This window comes from Callospermophilus lateralis, chromosome 2 (genome assembly GCF_048772815.1).
Source record: "Callospermophilus lateralis isolate mCalLat2 chromosome 2, mCalLat2.hap1, whole genome shotgun sequence".
Lineage (NCBI taxonomy): Eukaryota > Metazoa > Chordata > Mammalia > Rodentia > Sciuridae > Callospermophilus > Callospermophilus lateralis.
The window spans coordinates 131,571,781-131,591,775 of NC_135306.1; the positions used below are offsets into that span (position 1 = coordinate 131,571,781).

Here is a 19,995-nt window from a genome sequence, read left to right on the forward strand (position 1 = left end):
TCTATTCCAGAGCAGATGCTAAATTATTATACATGTGAGGTACAGATGAAAATTCAGAGATGATTTTATCTTGAAAGCAAAGCTCATTGCTTGTTGTTACTTTTTAAATCCAAGATTTAAGAGCAGATTTTTACCTACGTGAGGGAGTAAAGCAGCAATAAAATATCAGAATAAAAACTGTAAAATCATCAATCTATTCTGAAAATATTCAGAGAGCATCTTCTTTAATCAGTACAAAATGCTCTGGCTGGGGTACTACTGTTATGAAACTCTTTTAACTTCTGATCCAATCTTTAAAAAGTCCAGAAATTGAAGAGGAAAGAGGTCTAGCTAATATCAAAAAGGAAAGCTTAATGACTTAATCTAACATTATCACCTATGTTGATGGAGACAGGAGAAAAATCTTTCGTCATCAATCTCAGCTAAAAGGAAACATCTATTTAAAACTGCAAAAAAGCAGTATAGAAACAAAGAGGGCAAGTTAGCAACAGACTAGTTATTACTCCTGTATTACAAAGACATTGAAAACATAATTATATTTTGTATAATTTTTAAATAAATCTCATATTTAGTCTCAATTCTCAGGGATTCATTTATGATGATGATATTCATGCTAGGTATTAACTGAGTATGGTTAACACTTGCTATTAAGCAGTCAACCAAAATGTATATTTGTTGTATTTTAAACTCCACACAAATACTCTACTGATAGCTTATTTTCCTAGTGACCAAAAGTATTCAGCAGAAATATTAAAATCCACTGTTACGAAGAATTAATAATTATAAAAATATATCATTTATCACTCTTAAGATTGGCAACTATTTTTAAACCATAGTATTCTATGCAGGCAATGGTATGGTAAGACAACCATTTTCATGTTACTGATATTTTTAAAAAAGACAATTTACTATCAAAAGTTCTTCATGATTATGTTACAAGAACATGGCAAGTGAGCTTCAGAGGACATACAGGGTCTGACCATTTCCCTTTTGGAAACTGTATAACCACAAAATAATTTGGAGAGGCAAGATGGTGGAGATGAGCTAAGCAACAGTTCCAGATTTCCTCACAGCACAAATGGGAGGCACAGAAGGAAAAGCAAAATTAAGAGAATTTTTACCATAGGTATATACCTGAACTTGAGGAACAGCAGTGATCAACTACAATAACTTTTATTCTTATAAGGTTGAATATATTGAGGCCTTGGCCAGAAGCAACTATAGCAAATAGGCTCAGAGGCATTGTTTAAAGCTGGGCTGATATTGGGATCAGCAGAAATCACACAGTGAATTAAAATACCATTTTCTGGATATTCACCCAATCCAGGGATCTTAAGAAGTTCAAAAAGTAGTCCTTCACTTAAAAAAAGGAGTCATAACCATACTGATAATGTGTAGAAATACAAACAATATGAAAATAAAAGGGAACAAAACACCCCAAACTACCCAAAGGCCTCAACAACAGAGTTTACTGACACCACAATGGAAGAAATGTCAGAAGGAATTTAGAAAAGTTCATAGTTAAACTGTACTATGAGGTAAAAGATGATTTGGGAGTGAAATCAAGAAAAATACAAGAAGTGAAAGATCACTTCACTAAGAAAATAGAGATTCTGAAAAACAACCAATCAGAAATCCTTAAGATGAAGGAATCAATAAACCAAATTAAAAATTCAATGAAAAGCATCACAAATAGACTAGACCACTCTGAAGATATATTTTCAGACCTTGAAAACAAAGTATATAATCTAGAAAATAAAGCTGACCACAGAGAAAAGATTGTTAAGAGACATGAACAGAATATTCAAAAATATGGGATAATATTAAAAGGTCAAATTTAAGATTCGTCAGGATAGATGAGGGCTTTGAAATACAAACTGAAAGAACACAATAATATCAGGAAACTTCCCAAACCTTAAGAATGCAATGAAAATTCAAATGAAGGAGGCATAGGACTCCAAATATCAAAATTATATCAGATCTGCTCCAAGGCACATTATGATGAAAATGCCTAACATACAAAATAAGGATAGAATTTTAAAATTCCTAGATAAAAAAGACTGGCACATTTAGAGGGAAACCAATCCAGATTTCAACTAATTTCTCAACCTAGACCCTAAAAGCTAGGTGGTCTTGGAATAATATACCAAGCTCTGAAAGAATATGGATGCCAACCAAGAATACTACACCTTAGCAAAAGTAAGCTTTAGAATTGAAAATGAAATAAAAACCTTCAATGATAAACAAAAGGTAAAAGAATTTACAACTAAAAAGCCTACACTACAAAACATATTCAATAAACTAGTCCATGAAGAAGCAATCAAAAATAAAAGTGAAAAGCACAACAGGGAAGAAATACACTAGGAGAACAGTCAATTAAAAGAGAATCAAATTCAATTTAAGCATTACAAATAAACCAAAATGACAGGAAATAAAAACCATAACTCAATAATAACACTGAATGTAAACGGTCTGAACTCTTCAATTAAGACACAGGTTGGCAGTTTGGATTTAAAAAAAAAAAAGAAAGAAAAAGAAAAACCAATAATAAGCTGTCTCCAAAGGGACTCATCTCAAAGGCAAAGACATCCACATACTGAAAATGAAAGATGGAGGAAAAAAACATACCATTCACATTGATCTTGTAAATAAGCAGGGTCATTAGTCTCATATCGGATAAAGTGGGCTTCAAGCCAAAATTAATCAGAAGAAACAAAGAAGGTCATTTCATTCTGCTTAAGGGAATCACACAAGAAGGTCATTTCATTCTCCTTAAGGAAATCACACAAGACATAATGATTGTAAATACTTATGCCCCAAACAACAGAGCTTCTATATATATCAAACAAATCCTTCTAAATGTTAAAAATCAAATAGACCACAACACAATAATACTGGGTGTCTTCAACACATCTATATCATCACTGGATTGATCATACAAACTAAATAAAGATGCTACAAAACTAAAATTTTTACAATGAATTTTAACAGACATATATAGAATATTTTATCCATCAATGACTGAATACACCTTCTTCTCAGCAGCTCATGGATTCTTCTCTTAAATAGACCATATTGAGGCCACAAAGCAAATCTCAGCAAATACAAAAAAATAGAGATGATACCCTGCATTCTATCAGATCATTATGGAATGAAATTAGAAATCAATAATAAGATAAAAAGTAGAAATCACACTAACATGTGGATACTAAATAGTACACTTTTGAATGATGGATAGTAGAAGAAATCAGGAGAAAAATAAAATAAATGAGAATAATGATACAACATATCAAAATGTCTATGACACTATAAAAGCAGTTCTAAGAGGAAAGTTCATAGCACTAAGTTCAGACATTAAAACAGAAAGATATCAAACAATCTAACATTACATCTCAAGGCTCTAGAAAAAGAACAAATGGACACCAAAATTAATCAGAAGAAACAAATAAAATCAGCGAAATAATTAAAATCAGAGCTGGGGCTAGGCTCAAGTGGTAGAGCGTTCACCTAGCACATGTGAGACAGTAGGTTTGATCCTCAGCACCACACAGAGACAAAATAAAGATTAAAAAAAAAAAAATCAGAGCTAAAAATCAATGAAATTGAGATTGAAAAAAACAAAACTCAAAATATCAATAAAACAAAAGATGGTTTTTGGAAAGAGTAAACAAAACACATAAACCCTTAGCTAAGCTAACCAAAAGAAAGACTGAAAAACTCAAGTTATTAAAATCCATGATGAAATGGAAACATCACCATAGACACTACTGAAATCCATAGGATTATCAGAAACTATTTTGAAAAAATTTACACTCCAACAAGCCACAAAATCTTGAAGACACTGACAAATTCCTAGAGACATTTGATCCACCCAAATCAAACCTAGAGAATGCAGACAATTCAAACAGATCAATGTCAAGTAATGAAACTGAAGAATCATCAAAAGACTACCAACAAAGGAAAACTCAGGACTAGATGGATTCTCAGCTGAATTCTACTAGATCTTTAAAGAAGAACTAATAGCAATCCTCCTCAAATTATTCCATGAAATAGAAAAGGAGGGAATTCTTCCAAACTCATTCTATAAAGTCAATATCACCCTGATGCCAAAATAGACAAAGTCACACCAAAGAAAGAAAGCTTTGCATCAATACTCTTGATGAACACAGATGCAAAAATTCTTAATACTGGCAAATTGCATACAAAAACACATAAAAAGATAGAGCACCATGATCAAGTGGGGTTCATCCAAGTGGTGCAAGATTGGCTCAACATACAGAAATCAGTAACTGTATTCCACCACATAAATAAACACAAAAATCACATTATTGTCTCACCAGATGCAGAAAATGCATTTGACAAAATACAGCATCCATTCATGTATAAAACACTAGAAAAACTAGAGACAAAAGAAACAAAAGTTGTAAAGGATACATAAGACAAACTCAGGGCCAACATTATTCTGAGGGAGAAAAATTGAAAGCATTCCTTCTAAAAACAGGAACAAGACAGAGATGCTCACTTTCACCACCTCTATTCAACACAGTCCTTGAAACTCTAGCCACAGCAATTAGGCAAGAAAAGAAAATTAAAAGGATATGAATAGGAAAAGAAGAGCTTGAACAATCTCCAAGGACATGATCCTATTATTCAGAAGATCCAAAACGCTCTAAAAGAAAACTTCTAGAACTCATAAGTGAATTCAGCAAAGTAGCAGATACAAAATCAACACATAAATCAACCACTTTCCTATACCCTAATCGTGAATCTCCTGAGAAAGAAATTAGAAAACCATCCTAATCACAATAACCTCAAAAAAGAAAAACAACTTGGGAATCAATCTAACAAAAGAGGTAAAGGACCTCTACAATAAAAACTATAGAACTCTAAGAAAGAAAATGAAGACGACTATAGAAGATGGATAGAACTCCCATGTTCTTGGATAGATAGAATTAGTATTATAAAAATGGCCATAGTATGGTAATGGTTTGGATATAAGATGTCCCCCAAAAGTTCCTGTGTGAGACATGCAAGAAGGTTTAGAGGAGAAATGATTGGATCTTGACAGCCTTAACCCCAGCACTAATTCAATCCCATGATGGGATTAACCAAGTGGTAACTTAAGATGGATAAGGTGTGCCTAGAGGAGATGGTCACTGGGGGTGAGACTTTAGGGTATATATTTTTTATGTGCCAAGTGGTCTCCCTCTGCTTTCTGATCATCATGTGAGCCACTTCCCTCCATCTCACATTCTTTTATCATGATGCCTTACTTCAAGTCCCAAGGAATGAACCCAGCTGTTTATGCACTGAGACCTCTGAAACCTTATGCCCTAAAATTCACTTTTCCTCCTCTAAAATTGTTCTTCAGGTCCTTTAGTCACAGCAGTGAAAAAGCTGACTAAAACGACTACCAAAAGCACTATACAGATTCAAGGCAGTTCCCATCAAAATTCCAGTGATGTTCTTCATAGAAATAGAAAAAGCAGTCATGAAATTCATTTGGAAACATAAGAGGCCCAGAATAGCCAAAGCAATCCTCAGCAAGGAAAAAGAAGTAAGAGGCATCAAAATATCAGACTGTAAATTATAAAACAGAGCTATAGTAACAAAAAAGAGCATGTTATTGGCACCAGAACAGGCATTAAGACCAACGGAATAGAAGACACAGAGACAAACCCACATAAATACAGTTATCTCATACTTGATAAAGGTGCTATAAACATACATAGAAGAAAAAGCCTTTTTAGGAAATGGTGCTGGGAAAACTGAAAATACATAATGAAATTTACCCTGCATAAAACTCAACTCAAGGTAGATCAAAGACCTAGGAATTAGACCAGACATACTGCACCTGCTAAAAGAAAACATAGGACCAACACTCCAATATATCAGCTCAGGAACTGACCTCCTTAACAAGACTCCTAAAGGGCAAGAAGTAAAATAAAAACTCAATAAATGAGACAGCATCAAATTAAAAATCTTCTTCATAGCAAAGGAAACAAGAGCACGAAGAAAACAGCCTACAGGATGAGAGGAAATCTTGCAGTTTCTTCTCAGAGAGTGTTTTAATATCCAGGATATACAAAGAAACAGACTTCTCAAAAGAAGAAATACAAGGCCGGGTGCAATGGCACACACCTATAATCCCAGCAGCTCAGGTGGCTGAAGCAGGAGGATCACAAGTTCAAAGTCAGCCTCAGCAATTCAGCAAGACCCTGTCTCTAAACAAAATATAAAAAAATGCTGGGGATGTGACTCAGTGGTTAAGTGCCCCTAGTACCAAAAAAAAAAAAAAAAAAAGAAGAAGAAATACAGTCAACAAATCTATGAAAAAATGTTCAATATCCCTAGCTTTTAGAGAAACTCAAATTAAAACAATACTGAGATTTCATTTCACTCTAGCCAGAATGGCAATTATCAAGAATACAAATAATAAACACAGGCAAGGATGTGGGGAAAAGGGCACCCTCGTACATTATTGGTGGGACTGCAAATTGTTGCAACTACTATGGAAAGCAGTATGGATATACCTCAAAAAACTAGGAATGGAACTACCATTTGACCTGGTTATACCACTCCTCAGTATATATGTGAAGGAGTTAAAGTCAACATACTACAGGGATGCAGCCACATCAGTGTTTACAGCAGCACAATTCACAATAGCTAAACTATTAAGTCAACCTAGGTGCCCTTAAATAGATGAATAGAAAAAAAAAAAAAAAAAAGGTGGAGGTGGGGTTGTGGCTCAGGGATAGAGCTCTAGCCTAGAATTCAAGAGGCACTGGGTTCAATCCTCAGCACCACATAAAAATAAAGAAATGTGGTATACATACACGATGGAAATTATGATGTTTGCCAGTAAATAGATGGATCTGGAGACTATTATGCTAAGTGAAATAAGTCAACCCCCAAACAACAAAAGTCAAATGTTTTTTGTTTGTTTGTTTTAAAGTTTTAATTCCAACTCAATCAGAATTTATTCAGCAGGAGTTTCATTTTTTAGGATTTTTTTTTTTTTTTTTTTTGTACTGGGGATTGAACCTAGGGCTTTGTGCAAAAGCTCGACAAGTGCACTGTCACTGAGCTACATCCACAGCCACAGCTCCAGAGTTGTTTCACTTTTTTTTTTTTAATATTTATTTTTTAGGTGTAGATGGACACAACACAATGCCTTTATTTTTATGTGGTGCTGAGGATCGAACCCGGGTCCCACCCGTGGAGGCGAGAGCTCTACCACTGAGCCACAATCCCAGCACCCAATTTTTTTTTTTTTTTCTGATATGTGGAAGCTAATCTACAATAAACAGGTGAGGGTTTAGGATAAAAGTCCAGTGAAATAGAAAAGGGAAATAAAGAGAAGGGAGGGGATATGGGAAAAAGAAAGACAGCAGAATGAATCTGACGTAACTTTCCCGTGCATATATGAGTATACCACAGGGAATTTCACCAATGTGTCCAAACACAAGAAATTGATTTAAAAAAAATAATAACTATGGGTAAATAGCAGAAAGATCAGTAGAGGGAAGGAAGCAGGGGTTGGGGGAGAGAAGAGGAAGGAGAAGTGCTGAGGATTGAATTAGAATAAGATATATTCCATGCTTGTATAATTATGTTGAAATGGATTCTTCTGTCATGTACAGCAAAAAAGAATCAATAAAATAAAATAAAAATAAAAGGCAATTTAATTACCTATATCAACTGTTATACAGTTTGAAAATAATTACTCTTCTAGGGATCTATTTGCAATATACAATCAGATGTGGATATAAATAGTATAAGATAATTATGTTTACATCATTTATAGAAGTAAACCAAAATAACATAGGAATGATTTTTAAAATTCTATAATAAACTATTAAATGGCTATTATAAATCATGTTTTTAGCCAGATGTGATGCACCCATGACTAGTGAAGCAGAGGCAGGATTCCAAGTTTGAGACCAGTCTCAACAACTTAGTAAGATCCATTTCAAAATAAATAGTAACAGGACTAGGGATACAGATTAGTGACAAAGTACCCAATCCCCAGAATTGCAAAAACAATATTTTTAAAAGTGTGTGTAAGTCAGCTACAATGGCACACGCCTCTAATCCCAGCTGTTTGGGAGGCTAATGCAGGAGAACCATAAATTCAAAGACAGCCTCAGCAATTTAGCGAGGCCCTGAGCAACTTACCAAGACCCTGTTTCAAAATTAGAAATAAAAAGGACTGGGGATATGGCTCAGTGGTAAAGTGACCTTAGTTCAAATCCCATGGGGGGACATATGTATATGTTTATAAAGACAAATTAATGAATTAAATATATTAACCATACCACCCTTTGGTCATGGAATCATTGGTACTTTCCCTAATTAACACTTACGTGCATAGTTCCAAATTTTTTCACAGAGAGCATATATTTATTATTTTACATAAAATAAGTTTTAAAAATCCACTATTTTAAAAGATAGCCATTTAAATAGCTATCTACTTTCTTTTATTCATATAAGAACACTGCATATCTGACATGATTTTGATCATTATTGTCCTAGTATGATTAGTAGAATTATTCTTACATACTTACATGATTTTGATCATTATTGTCCTAGTATGATTAGTAGAATTATTCAAATTTTTTAAATCTGGCAAAACCAGACACAGAACCAAAATAGAAATGAATTCAGTGAACACAAATAATAAAGTGAGAGTAAGAATAAACAATAAGTCAATCACCTGTTTTGTGACCATCTCTCTATTCACAAGAGTAGAAATATGATGGTAGGTAGAACTACTAGTTTTCGTTGAAGAAATTCTTTTTACTTCAATGTTCTGAAACACACAAACATAAAAAAGAGAGCTTAGGTTAAAAGCATTAATTTTCACTTAACGCTGGATCCAGTGTAAAAACAAACACAAAAACAACTCGCATTTTAATCAGTGCTATAATTTGGGTTTGAATATGGTTTGTCTTCTCTAAAATTTATATTGCAATTTAATCCCCATTATGATATTAAGAGGTGGGATCACCAGGAAGTGATCTCTAAGGAATGCTCTCCTCTAAGGAATGGATAAACCCTTTCAAATCATCAATGAATTTTTTTTCAAAATGAATCTGCTATAAAAGTCATTTTGGTTTCTTGCATACTACCTATCTGGTGCCATATGAGGCCCCAAACATTAACTTGGTATTCTTTTTTTTTTTTTTGCGGGGAGGGTGGGAGGGAAGGTACCAGGGATTGAATTCAGGGATACTCAACCACTAAGCCACATCCCCAGCCCTATTTTGTATTTTATTTAGAGACAGGGTCTCACTGAGTTGCTTAACGCCTTGCTATTGCTGAGGCTGGCTTTGAACTCACAATCCTCCTGCCTCGGCCTCCTGAGCCACTGGGATTACAGGCATGTAGCACTGCACCTGGCTTTCAATTTGTGATTCTGCCAGCAAGAAGACCCTCAGCAGATGCAGTCCTTCCACCATGCACCAGAACCATAGGGCCAAATAAACCTTTCTTTATATAATACCCAGTCTGTGGTACTATCTCATTAGCAATAGAAAATGAACTAGTACAATCAGTAAACCTCATTTGACATTAGCTAAAACTCACAATGAAATAAATCACAATTTCCAAAGTTAAATTATTATGAATTTTAACAAAAGTACCAGGTCCACTAGTACTTCAAAACATTTTCCAAGTGTCTTTAATATAATCAATATCTTTTACTTCAGTTTAGAAGTTCACTTCAACTTCCAAGTAATTTAGAGACATATTCCATTTTAAAACATCTGAGTAAAAGTGTTTACAAGACTGGTCAAATCAAATTACAAGAACTTAATTCATAGGAACAAACACACACTATTATATCCTATTCCATATGTAATTACAAAAATTCCACTATAGTTCAATATTTAATGATATATATTAACTTTTGGTCCCGAACCATTAGCCAACATTTAATTATACTTATTCCACAACAAAACAACTCTCAAAAAGATGAAGACACTATTTCTTTCACTCCTTTTCTCATATTTCTGCCTTTCTCGCCAAAGCAGATTCAAATATAATTTATTATGTACTGATATCTAATTAAACCAACTAAAGTAACCAGGAATTTCCTAAGTACCTACTATACGTGAAACAGGTAGGCACAGTAAATGATGTTGAAATGTAAAATAAAATAATGGCTCCTGCCTTGAAGGAGTTCAAAGTAACAGTCCTAATCATTAGAAGTTCTAATCATTTTGTATATAACATAACAAAACGAATGTTCACAAAGAAATAACATTTCTGTTGAGTCTCTTCTTTCTACACAATATACTAGTATGAAACCATAGCAATATACTATAACTTCTCTGTCCCTTGGTTTTTTCAAGAAAATTAGGTAGCAAAATACAGAATTAAAATACAAAAATCATAACTTTCCTAAACACCAATAATGAATTTGCTAAAAAAAGACATCAGGAACAATTCCATTTATAGTCTCACAAAAAAAGAAACAAAATAGAAAACTAGGGACCAATCTTACCAAGATCATGAAAGATCTCTACAATGAAAAATTGTAGAGCACTGAATGAAGAAATTAAAGAAAGAAGAAAGACCTCCTTGGTTCATGAATAGGCAGAATTAATATTGTTAAAATGGCTATACTACCAAAAAGCAATCTATAGATTCAATAAATTCTCCATCAATATGCTAATGACTTTCTTCACAGAACTAGAAAAAATAGACTAACATTTGTATATTTTCTCTCATATATGGAAGCTAATAAGAAAACAGGGGAAAAGGCTGGTGGGGAGGGATCTCATGAAAATAGAAGGGAAACAAGTACAACTGAGGAAGGAGGAAGGGAGAGAAAAGGGAGGTACTGGGGAACAAAACTAGCCAAACTATACTGTTATATTGTGTGCACATGTGAATATGTAACAACGAATCCTACTATTATATATAATTATAATGCACCAATTGTGACAATTGTTGTAGGAATCAAATAATGTATGAAAAAATACTTCTAAAACTATAAAGCACTGAAATAAAAAATTCAACACAAGCTCAGAAGGGAAAAAGCATAAGATTGAGAATTAATCAAAGATTTGCTTTTTAACTTGAGATTGGCTAAAAAAGCAATAAAAAAAGGGCACCCACTAAAGGAAGAAGTCCCATGACTACAGATAAAAGGAACTGACTTTCTCCCACAGCTGGTACACTTCCTCTGAAAGCCATGCAAAAAAGAAAAGTAATATGCTTTTTTTTGGGGGTGGGGTGGGGTGGGGGGGAGGTGGGTACCAGGGGTTGAATTCAAGGGCACTCAGCCACTAAGCCACATCCCCAGCCTTATTTTTATTTTATGTAGGGACAGGGTCTCACTGAGTTGCTTAGCACCTCGCTGTTGCTTAGCCTGGCTTTGAACTTTCGATCCTCCTATCTCAGCCTCCCAAGCCACTGGGATTATAGGTATGTACCACCGCACCTGGAAGTAATATGCTTTAAAAATATATATGGTATAAGATATCAGAGATATGAGCCTTTATAACATCTCAGGGGTTTCAATACAAACTATTCTTTAGCAGTTCTATAAAGATTATGGTTGTTTACATTTCAGAATTTAGAGTCTATAATAGTTTAACAGAAAAGAGTGAAAACAGAGAAGGTATATTCATGGAAAGCTAAATATCACAATAGAAAGATCATAAGCTTTACAGAATTAGACAGACCTTGACATAAACTCCGATTCTTTCCCTTAACTATTAAATTACTTTGCTCAGATTTTTCAGTCCTTGATCTTCAATGTTCCTTACTTGTGAAACAGAGATAACTTCTACCCTGACGAAGTACTATAGTGATTAAATGAGATACAAATAAGAAATCCAAGACAACTAAAATCTATAAGTACATGAAAAGAGACAATTCTTTTCACTATAGAAACAGTTTTCTCATAAGATTTTATTTCATACACACATACACACACACAAAAACACATTGTTTTCTTGAAATAATTAAGGAAAGACCTTCTATAGTTTGAGAAGATTAAACAGTCCCATTTCCCCAGACTTCTCAGCATTCATATTTGTATTTGTTTGAGTGAACAGAGATACAAATGTACCTATATTCTGTGTATATGACACTGCTCCTTCACAGGGTACACCTCCAGGGTCCGCAGATACTCACTGCACAACCTAAACCAAAATCCTTTCCCTCCTTTCAATACACATATTCATAACCAATTCAAAACATACTCAAAGACACTGTTCTTTCCCAATGCCTTTAGAAGCTTCGGTAATGGATCTCTTTCTAAAATAATGTTTTCTAATTAAATTAAAAATATAATCACCCAGATCTTGGTCTACAAGAAAAATTCATCACTAAAAACAATCTGAGCTCTTTGGAGACTCCAGATGTGGAAACAGGGAGGTCACAGTGAGCCTGGGTCATAGGCTGGGCTAAAGAACAAAGATGTGCTCAAGAAGCAATGAGAAAATAGAGCCAGCTTGAAGTCTGCTGTTGATAAAAATTTCAGATACTGCAAACATCAGAAGAAAAAGAATAATGACAATAATTGACTAAGACTGAATAAATAAAAATCCACTAGTCTACAATTATAGTCACAAAGGGAAAGGAAAAAAAGATTTTCCAGCACTGTGAGAAGCACAATAAAACTTTACTCCGAAATTTGGTAAAGGGAAAGACAAATTTACATTTGTATTCTTAAAAGGAGCTCAAGTTCATGCCCATTGATAAGAGAAATATTTCTTTTTTGAAATAGAATAAATGCAGGATGACAATACCAGCCAGGCTCCGAAGTGTTACCTCACAGAATAAGTGGTAACTGAAAAGGGAAAATTATACCTTTTAGATAGACATCCTTCATAGTCACCACTATAACCTATTGATCAAACTTAGAATCATTAATAGGAAAGCAACTGCCATTCTGTACTGCCTGAAGTGACATCATAAACTACACAACATCACCTATACAGTATTCTTGCAAAATATAATCAAGCTTTTAAGCCTACCTCCAGTTTAATGGAAATACAGTGCATAAACCTATGTGGAAATAAGACAAGGGCAGAATATGTGAAACTAGTTTAGTCTCTTCAAAAGTCTAAAACAAATAAGTTAACAAGAGCTGGGGTAGATAATGCTGTAGAACAAGAGAAACAAAAAAAGCAGAAGCAATGTGAGAACCAAGATAGACCCTAATTTTAAAAAGAAAAAGTTAAGACTAGAGAATTTAGGGCCAATCAAAAAATAGTGATTATGGATTGCATATTAAATGATATTAAGGAATTAATGCTAATTTTCTTAGAGTGATAATGTTATTGTGATTATATAAGAGAATATTCTTATAAGAAGCATATTCAAATATTTAGGGTAAAATATCACCCCTGTATTTTACATTAAATGTGCAAATAGATACAATTATCTACTTAAAACCTGTATATAAAAGGTATTAATTGCACTCTAAACTTCTATGTATTTGAAAAATTTTCATAATAATTTGGAAAAAAGAACAACCACATATTTACATATAATTCATACCTACCAAAGCACTTACACAGATAATATTGTTTGATTTTTATAAATTTTTGATCTTGGCATTTTATGAACATTAGAAATTATGACAAAAGTCATCAAAAGGCATCATGGCTAAAACACTGCTTGCATTTTTAGCAGCATACATGGTACTGAGGGAGTGGCTGAAACATGACTCTTCCATCTGAACCATATTGGATCAAATGTTTACATGGCAGATGGCTCATCATAAAAGCATGAAAATAGGACTGGAGTTTTGGCTCAGCAGCAGAGCATTTGCCTTGCATGTGAGGGCCCTGGGTTCAATCCTCTGCATCACATAAAAATAAATAAATGAAATAGTTATTGTGTCCAACTATAATTTTATATATATATATAAGGGATATATATATAAAAGATAAATAAATAAGTAAAAGCATGAAAGTAACAAAATTAAAGACCTAAGAGAATACCTTGTACTATGCTGATGATATGCACATAAAATATACTTGAATATACAACTAAATTAGACATCCCTAAATTTCTTTTTTTCCTTCTACTTATATTTTCAGACAAAAATAACTATGTATATCAAAGTAGCCAATTCAATAATCACAATAAGCTAATATAAACAAGGGAAGAAATTCTTTAAAAAATTAATTTCTTCTTTGCTCAATAAACTTATGTGGAAACATCTATATGACAACTTACGCTGTTTCTTTTTCATTAAATAAAGCACATTAAAAATAAAAATGATGCCCTTGGGTTCAATTCCTGAAACCAAAAAACAAATAAATAAATAACTGAAAATCCAAATAAAATAAATAAATAATTAATTAAAAGGTGCTGTGCACAGTGGCTTGTGCCTATATTCCAGTACTCAGGAGGCCAAGGCAGAAGGATTCCAAGTCTGAGGGCAACCTGGGCAGCTCAGTGAGACCTTGCCTCAAAATAAAATTTAAAAAGGATTGGGGATGTAGATCAGTGATAACAGCACTTGCCTAGCAACTGCAAGGCTTTGAATTCAATCTTCAATTACCATTCAAAACATACCAGAACTATTAATAACTTTTTGAAAACCAAAACCATTATAATTTTTCAAATAAACAAAAAACTTTGAGACCATTGAGGAAAACTGAACATACAAAATATTACAAAATATTAGGGAAAATAGCAATATTATGCTGTTTTTTTAAAAAATAAAGTCCTTATATATCAGAAATATATACTGAAGTGTTTATGGGTGAAATGGTATCTACGGTTATTTTAAAATACTCCAGCTATACTTATGCATTACTTGTACAATTAAGTTTAAACAAATGAAAATTATTTTGAACTCCACTGAGTTTTAACAGCAAAGTATTATCATAACCTAGTTCCCCCCAAAACTCAAAGTAATTCACCTCGAAAAGAGTTGGAGGAGGTGGTGGCCGACTTGTAATTTTAGCAGATCTCTTTTTTTCCACAAGCAAAGCTTCCTTTCGAGCTTTTATATGCCTTAAAAAAAAAAAAAGAGAGAGAGAGAGATCAATTAATTAATCATCAATTAATCTCTAAGGTAATATCTCAGGGTTAAAAATTAAAAAGTCAGAGGATCTCTACAAGTTTTACAATCTGATACCACAGGCTCAGCATGCTGTTTATACACATTGGATGTGTATGACAACATTTACCAATAAAAGAGGACTATCTAAAAACATAAGCTCCATAGTGTAGACCAACCCAACAAACATCAAATGTTTTTTAGAACAGTTTAGAGTTAAAGCTAGAAATGTTGTATAAAATGACCACTGCTGACCAGTAATAGGTTCCTTCTTACGGCATACAAAAAGTACTAATGACTTTCAGAATCTATAGTCTCTACCTCTTTCAATATTTTTTCTCCCCCTAGTACCATGGATGAAGCCCAGAATATCACACATTAGACAAGCACTCTACCACTACATCTCTAGCCTTCTTTTAACGTTCTTAATTTACACTGATTTTTATTCCTCTTTTACATCAGTCAAATAGATTTTGACGTACATTCTGAACCAGTTATATATTTTTCCAGAAACTTCGCAACCACTACAACACTCAAAATGTTCAGATTACAAATTAGAAGAGAAAGCTCATTCATTATTAAGTTTATCTCAGTAAACCACTCTCCATTGTATCACACTAGTTAGCACCCATTTCTAGCCATGCTAGTTTTTGAAAATTAATACATTACCAGGTTTTTTGTTTCATTAATATTTCTTTTTGATTTTTCTGTATTTTCAGGGCCTCTTGATGCCTTATGTCTGCTTTTCTTTTCCTTTCTGCTGCCCGACGTGCCAGAGCATCTAAATCAGGTTCCTAAAAGTATGCAATACTTAAAATGTCATGTTAAACAAGATTAGTAGAAATGCAACTGTTTGATTTCAGAATAAAAATGACTTTTCAATTTTGGCATACTTCCTTACACACTACAGCAAAATATTCAGTGGTACCACTGACAATATGCTGTATCAGGAAGGACTAAATATAGAAACAACTGAATTTAAAGCTAACATAAGCATTTAACTTATATTACAAAAAAAGACTGTCAAAGTACTAGGACAAGGGTTAAATTAAATAATAAAAGAATCCTTTTAAATTAAAATGCCAAGCTGTGGTAACAAAAGTGGTTACTAGCCAGAGCAAAAATCATGAGATGCCACACAAATGTCTAAGGTTGGGGGAAAACTGCACTAAAGCACAAAGTTAATGATGGCAAACATAGAGCTACAAAAATATGATCTCTGAACTTAATGCTAAAAACACAGACCAAAACTAGGACCAAGAATCAGACTGCCTGCCACGTTATTTAAAGATATTTCTTTTTCTCATTAATCTTTATCAAAGATTTATCTTCTTTGGAACCAGACTGTTTATTGTAGGACTGATTCTGAAATGGAAAAGTAATATTTTCTAACCACAAACGACAGTAAACAAATCAAAATAAATTTAGGAGGTAGCATTAAATACTGAATAAGATCTACCTTTCCTTTCTGCAAGTCATCAAAAAATTGTTATTATTTGTGAATGAAATCCAAGGATATGTAATACACCCAACCATACATGTTTAGAGGTATAAGGAATGACATTGAAATTAGAAATCTAAATTTATCCACTGAATCTGTCCAAAATGCTTGAGATAAACAACTTCTGATACATAAGGTGATTATTTAATTTATACACGAAAGAAAGAACTGGAAGAAAATACTGCTAATTTAAACATCCCAGAAAGATATATTTTACTTGACCATAACTTATTAGGGGAAAGACAGTACTATTTTCAAATTAAATTAAATTGATTAAAAAAAAAAAAAAAAAAACAACAGCAAGCTCAAGCTGCCCAAAACAAATCGTATACGTGAAAATATTTTTATAACCCAAGCATTCAACAAATATAATTTACTTTTAACTGACATTACTGCCACAATCCGATAGTCAAAGAAGCTCACTCACATTTTCTTTGGCCTGTCGATGTCCCTCTCCCATATTTCTTAAGCTTGCCAAATACAATTTTTCCAAGTTTCGTATTTTCTGAGTTTGTGATTCTTTCCATTCTGTCCTTAGCTCCTCTGCCAAACGAGAAAAGTGCTGATTTCTCCTCTGCTTTACATCTTCTCTTATCTGTAGGGCGATATCCTTTTCTTGTTCTCGAACCTAAAGAATGAACATTTAATGAATTATGTGAAGGAGGCTTATTGATACTCTTTTGAAAAGCTATCTGGAAACAGGAACTCAAATGAATTCTCTTCAGGTCCATCAATTCTTCTGAAGACTCATCTTAAGTTCTTTGTAGAAGAGAAAATCCTAACAACGTCGAAAAAATAAGAATCTCAAGACTACTTCAAAGGCCTTTATTTGTATTGTTTTTCTCCCCTACACTCTATTGGAACTGCTACTATCACTCTAATAAATTATAAAAGGTTAAAATGGTAAATATGATTTAATGAAATTCACAGCCCAAAGCAGAGATAGAGCCAGATGAGAACTCCATTTCTGTGGTACATCATTACCAATTCTAGACAGAATAGCATGCTTCACAAAGACTTACCTATTCTAGACAGCTAAAAAAGAACAATCTACAATTTCTATTAAATTTGTCTCAAAAACAAATAATTGTTTCAACAAGTCTTCTGGGAAATCATTCTATGTTCTGTTCTCATCTGCAGACAATAGATCATTTAAAAATATTAAAGACCTATTTTCTAATGTTTATTTAATCAAATAATACCTATCTTCCAACTATCCCCCAAAATATTTATCATCTCACCATATTTTTCAAATGTTTCAAAACTAGTTAATATGAAAGAACCAGGGCTCTTTTTTTTTTTTTTTTTTTTTTTTTTAACTGCCAGAAGAGGCTCTTAAGTGCAATTAGGACATTCTGATGCAAAATCAAAACAAAACTAAAAACCTAAACAGTTTGGAGAGACAAAGAAAGACTTTAAAGCTTTATTCAGAAGAAATCATACCTGTAGCAATCTTAGTTTTCGTCTTCTTTCATAATCTTCCTTCAAAATTAAGGCTTCCTCATTGGGACTCAATCTCAGCTTGCCAGCATTTACCTTTCTTTTCATTTCTGTATACTTCAAATATAAAGGATCTGAATTTTTTAAAAAGAAAAATGTCTATAAGGATATAGGCCATTGAAATAGAGCAGCAAGGATTAAAATAATTTTAAAAATTCATATTTATAGAGGGCTGTATATAGGCAAATAAAATAAATTTTCCAACTTGTTTGCAAATAGCAATTATAAACCCAGCACTTAGATCAGTGCTTCTCGGAGGTGAGGGAAAAGACCTGACTTATCCTTGATGAGTATTTTCCAGAGTTAACTTAGTTTAAATGTAAAATAGCAGAAGATTTAAAAAGATGTGTTGGCAGAGAACAAATGTTTCCATAATATAGTTTAATACTTTAGAACTCTTGACAACCTGCTGAAAACAGTGAGACTGGTATACCATAGTAAAGAGCTGCTGGTCACTTGATTCAGCTCCCAGTTTCTTGTTTATCTCAATTACAAAGCATCACTGTATGTGATGGGATCACATCAATTCCATGGGCCATACAATCCGATAAACAATTCATCAATAATACAATGGTGTGGTTTTAAATGGATGACTATTTTTAAAAATCCTTTCTAGAATAATTGAATGTGTCAGTGTTTCAATTTCTGGGTGTATTTTTTTAAAATATTTATCTTATCTATTTATTTTAGTTGTTGATGGACCTTTATTTTTTATTTCTATGCTGTGCTAAGAATCAAACCCAGTGCCTAGCACATTCCAGGCAAGCACTCTACCACGAAACCACAAACCCAACCCCATTTCCTGGTATATTCTTCTAAAGCTATTTTTATACTCAGGCAAGTAATCTCCCACTCTTCCCCAGTTTTTAATATACCTCTATATATTATGGGGGGGGGGGGAGTTAAGAATCTGTAGACTGTAGAATCTGAAAACCCTTAAGTAATTCTGATATCAACTTGTTCATGTTACCACCACTTCAAAAAATTATACACTTAACATCAATGCAAAACCATGATTTCATCTGAGACACGTCAACACTTCTCAAGTCTCTTCACAATAATCAGGGAGGTAAACTGTGTTACTGGATAGAACATCTTTCTAAAGATGGCATAAGACTAGCTTCCTTCATGAAGCTGCCCTCTAATAATTCCTGCTCCGCTCATTCACTCATCCCTAACTTGCCCATTGGTAATATATATTATCTATAGATTTATATGGGACTGAATTCTATATTGTTTAGGTATGACCTACTCCAGTTTTCTGTTAATTACAGTCTGCCACTTTATGGATCAAGATTCCAACAATTAAAGGATGGTGTTGTGATCTAAAATGTGCTAATATTCAAATAAATATGAAAAATAAAAACTGTTTCACGAGCTATAAATGATAGTCTTCTCAATCAGATACAAACAGAATAGGGGCTGGCAAACTATGGGTTTAACACTTTTTCTGTGAATTCTCCATCAGAATGTAAGCTCAGTGAAGACATATAGTATTATTTACTGTTTCATATCCATAGTCTAAAAACAGTGTCTTGAACCTACATAGGAACTTCAGTAAGTATACTGACTGAATGACATTCAGCGAATAAATTCTTGAATTTATTTTGACAGGACTCTGTCAAAAGGAATAACTGCTTGCACCTAAAAAATTTTTCCAATGCATCTTAGTGATTTGATACTCCCAAGTGTTTGGTAATGATAAAAAGCTAACTATCTCATCTTATACATGTTTTAATCAGCTTTTTTGCTGCTGTGACTAAAAGACCCAATCAGAAAAACTATAGAGGAGGAAAGGTTTACTTAGGGATTCAGAACATAAGTGGCTGGCTCCATTACTTGGGGATCTAGGTGAGGCAGTACATCATGGCAGAACAGTATGGCAGAGGGAAGCAGCTCACTTGAGAGACAACACTCTGCAGATACAAAATATGTACCCCATAGCCATGCCCCTCAATGA

General features: G+C 33.4%; 1 protein-coding gene across 4 annotated transcripts in view; it reads right to left on the minus strand.

Annotated features, from left to right (window-relative positions):
* Cep295 (centrosomal protein 295) overlaps positions 1–19,995 on the minus strand; it is a 57,577-nt gene that overhangs the window by 34,799 nt on the left and 2,783 nt on the right. For all 4 annotated transcript variants that reach the window (XM_076846518.1, XM_076846519.1, XM_076846521.1 and 1 more), the window contains exons 2-6: positions 17,979–18,109; positions 16,963–17,163; positions 15,704–15,828; positions 14,895–14,988; positions 8,717–8,812 (exon numbers count right to left, since the gene is read on the minus strand). In XM_076846518.1, the coding sequence (XP_076702633.1) occupies positions 8,717–8,812; positions 14,895–14,988; positions 15,704–15,828; positions 16,963–17,163; positions 17,979–18,083 (621 nt within the window). In that variant the 5' untranslated portion in view covers positions 18,084–18,109. The remainder of the gene's footprint in view (positions 1–8,716; positions 8,813–14,894; positions 14,989–15,703; positions 15,829–16,962; positions 17,164–17,978; positions 18,110–19,995) is intronic.